The sequence below is a fragment of the Capsicum annuum genome, chromosome 7, assembly GCF_002878395.1.
Source record: "Capsicum annuum cultivar UCD-10X-F1 chromosome 7, UCD10Xv1.1, whole genome shotgun sequence".
NCBI lineage: Eukaryota > Viridiplantae > Streptophyta > Magnoliopsida > Solanales > Solanaceae > Capsicum > Capsicum annuum.
Genome location: NC_061117.1, coordinates 187,536,046 through 187,540,899, shown reverse-complemented (window position 1 = coordinate 187,540,899; position 4,854 = coordinate 187,536,046). Strand labels below are relative to the sequence as shown.

Genomic DNA, 4,854 nt, shown 5'->3' with positions numbered 1-4,854 from the left:
TTCTCCTACCTATGCTTCAACGAAAAACTACTTATGTAACACTATTACTCCTCTGGCATTTTATGGGACACGATTTGATTTAGCATTTTGTTTAAGATAAATGTAAGAATTTGTAACTTGTAGTCTAAAATAATCATTAAGTTTTTATATAGTTGTAACTCATTAATCTCATTAAGGGTTAAACAGAAATTTTAAGGTAATAATTTTTTGAGACCGACTAAAAAGAAAATGGTGCTATATGGGACCAAGGGAATACTTTTTTCTTCTACCAAAGCAAAAATTTTCCTATTTATACCCCCCATTTCACTTGTGAAACTTATTCATTATCAATTTCCTATGAAATAATGGATACCAAAGAAGCTCAATCTCTGCCCGTTACTAGAGTTTTTGTAACACAAAAGAATCATTTTTCATCAATATTAAGTAGATTTCATGCTGGTTTTTTTAGAATAAGCCTATCTTTATGCAGCCAAGCATTATTATGGAAAACATTAAGTGAGCCATCGGATGATATTCATAAGTTTCGAAATATTTTTCGAATGCTTCCCTCCACAGCCTTCCTTCTTCTATGGTCTTTAGCTTTATTCTCATTAGTATTACTCTCTTTACTATATTTACTTCGTCTCCTCTTTCACTTTGACATGGTTAAAAGTGAATTCTCGCACCATGTTGGAGTGAATTACCTTTTCGCCCCATGGATTTCGTGGCTTCTTTTGCTTCAAGCTACCCCATTCTTCAAACCTAAAGAGGTTTATTTTCTTGTGCTTTGGTGGATCTTTGTTGTACCTATAGTGGCACTGGATATCAAGATATATGGACAATGGATTACGAAGGGGAAGCGCTTCTTATCAGGAGTTGCGAATCCCACGAGCCAATTATCGGTTATTGGAAATTTGGTAGGAGCAAGGGCAGCTGCTAAAATGGGATGGAATGAGAGTGCACTATTGTTATTTGCAATTGGAATGTCACATTATTTGGTACTATTTGTGACACTATATCAGAGGTTGCCAGGAAGTAGTTCAATTCCAGCAATGCTAAGGCCAGTATTCTTCTTGTTCTTGGCTGCTCCCAGCATGGCTAGCTTGTCATGGGATTCTATTCATGGAAAGTTTGATTCTTCATCCAAGATGCTCTTCTTCCTCTCCCTTTTCCTCTTCCTTTCACTGGTGAGTATTTTAAAGTTAATCTAAAAGTACACTTACAACAACTCAAATATTTTCATGGTAATCTATCTCATATTCATATTACGAATGTCATAGTCTAGGAAGGCTAACTTGTAAATGTTTAAGGTGACATGATAGTATAAAATGATGGTGTAATCATTAAGGACAAATGGAAATTTAAATTTAAAAAAATTCTCAAATATAAGAAGATATTTCTTTTGTCTCTGACAGCATAGAAAATTTAATAAATAAGTGATACTTTTAAACCTATGATATTAAACTAAAATTATATATATCGCACTAAAATATTTTTTTATTTTATGCTCTTAAATAAGCCGCATGTGACGTTAAACAAGCTAAAAAGAAAACTAAATATACAAATTAAAACAAATGAAATATTCTTTTATTTTTGTCCAACAAACTAGAATGTAAGAAGAATATTTATTTATTCCTTCTTTTTATGTATAGTAGGAGTATTTTTTTGGTCTGCTTTTTAAAGAAGAAAAGTGTATCTAAGTCAAAGAGCGTGATGTGGACCGTCTAAATTGACCTTAGAAGTATTCGAATTGGCTTTTGCATTTTGCAAGATTTTGTTGTCGTCATTTTATCCATTGTACGGCATGATGTTGTTGGCTACCAACCCCCCTTCAACTCATAACCATCAGTATCATCTTGAATATGAATGTGTTCACTTTGTCAACCTAAGGCACCACTAAGATTTATGAGTTGTCTACTTGTCTAGTTCTCTCATCTAGATTAATGGTTCGTTCTTTCATTCATTTTTACTTCCTTATAATAGATTTTGCTCTTTATTTGTAAAAATATTGTTTCTTTTAATTTATTTGTCTGATTTTAATTTGATATGGAGTTTTAAAATTAAATAATAAAACTTTTGACTTTTATGATCTTAAAAAAGATATGTAGAACATACCACAATATTGTTTAATATTGGGGTCTTAAACATGTATGTGTAAAATTAGAATTAAGAAGTTACCAAAAAATAGAAAGAAACATTTTTTTGAAATATTTACTACTATAATATTTATATCAATTAGTGTATATTTTCAATAGATTTGAAAATTGAAAATGTATAGTAAATATTAAGGGAAAAATAGGAAAAGAAATTATTCTTTTGTATGCTAAAGTGACAAATAAAAGTTAAAGGAGTAAGTATTCATGAAGGGTTGATTTTTCATATAGTCACTCAACTACTTCTTATTATTTCTTATTATTTCTAAAGTCACACCTTTTTTCTTGATTTTAATAACTTCAACAAAGAAAGTGATTGTCTCAGCCAATAGTTCAATGATCATGTGAAAAATCAACTCTATTTAGAATTATATCATCAAATTATTTCCTTATTTGCTGAAAATGTATGTACAGATATCAAGACCAGCCTTATTCAAGAGATCAATGAAGAAATTCAATGTATCATGGTGGGCATATTCTTTCCCTTTAACAGTGATGGCAATAGCATCAACTAAATATGCTCAAGAAATAAAGAACACTGCTTCCCACATATTAATGCTGCTTCTTTCTGGACTGTCAGTGATAGTATCACTTGTCTTGATGATTTTTACTGCATTTAATTCCAATTCATTTTTACCTAGTGATGGTGATGATTCAATGCACTGCACTAGTAATAAACGGTTGTCAATTGTATAGAAAAGTCAGTCTGGTGCACCAAACTTCCGTTATGCGCGGAATCAAAGAAAAGATCGAAGCACAAGGGTCCATTGTACGCAGCCTTACATGGGCACATGAAAGCAACTTTACCAGTTACTCCAAGGCTCCCTTCACAATAGTCAATTTTATAATTGAAACTATTTTTCAATTAAGTCTTCTTATGTATTGTTTTGTTCAAATTCTTAGAACAAACATGTACATACGTAAAATTAGTAAAGGAACAAGTACTAGTTTAGACATTCATTAATGACTTTGTAATTTGTATGTATTTCTGATCAAAGACGATGGAAGTACCTAAAAAAGTTTTGTACGACTTTATTTTTCCTTGTTGAAAAAATTGCATGATATATGAAAATAGTGCTATTGGTCTTTAAATTTGTACGCCTACTTTATTTTGGTTTTGGTTTTTGTGATGTTCAATCAAGTATATACCATCTTCAATTAAAAAGAAATATATAGATTTGATAATGGAAGTTTGAAGATTACATATTTAATGAAAACATAAAAAAAAAAAAAAAAAAAAAAGGGATGAAAACAAAAAAAAATAATGTGTGATCATTGGCTTAAAAGCTTCGTCTTACGAATAATAGCTTATCAAGCAATTTGTCCCTGCCTAGTAATAAATTTGGATTATATGGCAACTCCAACTGACTTAATTAGTTCAACTTTCTTTTAAAAGAAAAAATTGATTCAAACCGAAATATTAACATGCTTGCTACAAATTCACTACTAAAAAAATCGCAAAAACCGACCACACAATGTGGTCGGAAAAAACCGACCACATATGGTCGGCTTTTTAATTATTTTTTTGAAAAAAAAATGTAAAAATCGACCACATGTGGTCGCTTTTATATTTTAAAATATAAAAATAATCATTTCAATAATTTTTATATTATTATTTTTTTTTACAAATAAAAATTAATAAAAAATAACAAAACCGACCACATGTGGTTGGTTTTAAAAAGAAATTTAATTAATTTTTTTTTTAAATCTAGCACTAGTGGTCGGTTTAAATTTTTTTTTTTAAATATATATTTTAAAAGTTATTAACAAAAATCAAGAATTTTTTTTTAAAAAACCCACCACTTGTGGTCGATTTTTAGTGAAATTAAAAAAGAAATTAATTTTAAAAAATCGACCACTTGTGGTCGCTTTTTAAATAAAGTAACAAGAAAAATAATTTTTAAAAGCCGACCACTTGTGATCGGTTATTAATGAAAAAATAAAAAATAATTAATTTGAAAAGACCGACCACATGTGGTCGGGTTTTAATTAAAATAAAAAAATTATTTTAAAAACCAACCACATGTGGTCGGTTTTTTATTAAAATAATAAAAAAGTAATTATTAAAAACAGACCACATGTGGTGGGTTTTTCATTAAGAAATGAAAAAAAATTAAAAATCGACCACTTGTGGTCGGTTTTGGAATTAAAAAAAAAAAGAGTAAATCATTATTTTTAAAAAATAATTATATAATATAATATTTACTTTATGTAATCTAACTATTATTCGTAGTAAAAATAATATATTAGATTATATATATATAATCTAATATAATTACTTTATTAAAAAATAATCTAATATATTATTTTTTTCAATTATATTGATTGTACGTAGTTGATAAATAATATATAATAATAATAATAATAATAATAATAATAATAATAATAATAATAATAAAAATCAATAAATTTTAGATTTTGTGAAAAAACTTACACTAAAAAATATATCAAATATAATATACAAATTACGTTAAACGTAATCTTATCTTTTACTTATATTTCAATATATAAACTAAATATTTTCCTTTATATATACATTAAATGACGTTAAACATGCATAATCTTTGTATAATGAATATGTGTATATATATCATACCGTTAGGACAGATAATTGAAAAATGATGTTTATAGTACGTATTTGAAAGCTGAATACTGATGTTTATATAGTACGTATTTGAAAGCTGATGTTTATAGTACGTATTTGTAAGCATAATAATATAAT

At 27.8% G+C, this 4,854-nt stretch overlaps 1 protein-coding gene across 1 annotated transcript; it reads left to right on the top strand.

Annotated features, from left to right (window-relative positions):
- The first annotated feature begins 253 nt into the window (after positions 1-253).
- Positions 254-3,224, top strand: LOC107878215 (S-type anion channel SLAH1). The gene is made up of 2 exons (XM_016725135.2): positions 254-1,166; positions 2,547-3,224. Exons 1-2 carry the CDS (start codon positions 345-347, stop codon positions 2,826-2,828), a joined length of 1,104 nt encoding a protein of 367 aa, XP_016580621.1. The 5' UTR covers positions 254-344; the 3' UTR covers positions 2,829-3,224.
- Positions 3,225-4,854: the final 1,630 nt, after the last annotated feature.

Coding starts and splice junctions, on each gene's coding strand:
- LOC107878215 (XM_016725135.2), top strand. CDS start 345: ATGGATACCAAAGAAGCTCAATCTCTGCCCGTTACTAGAGTTTTTGTA. Junction 1,167..2,546: donor TTTTCCTCTTCCTTTCACTG/GTGAGTATTTTA, acceptor ATGTATGTACAG/ATATCAAGACCAGCCTTATT.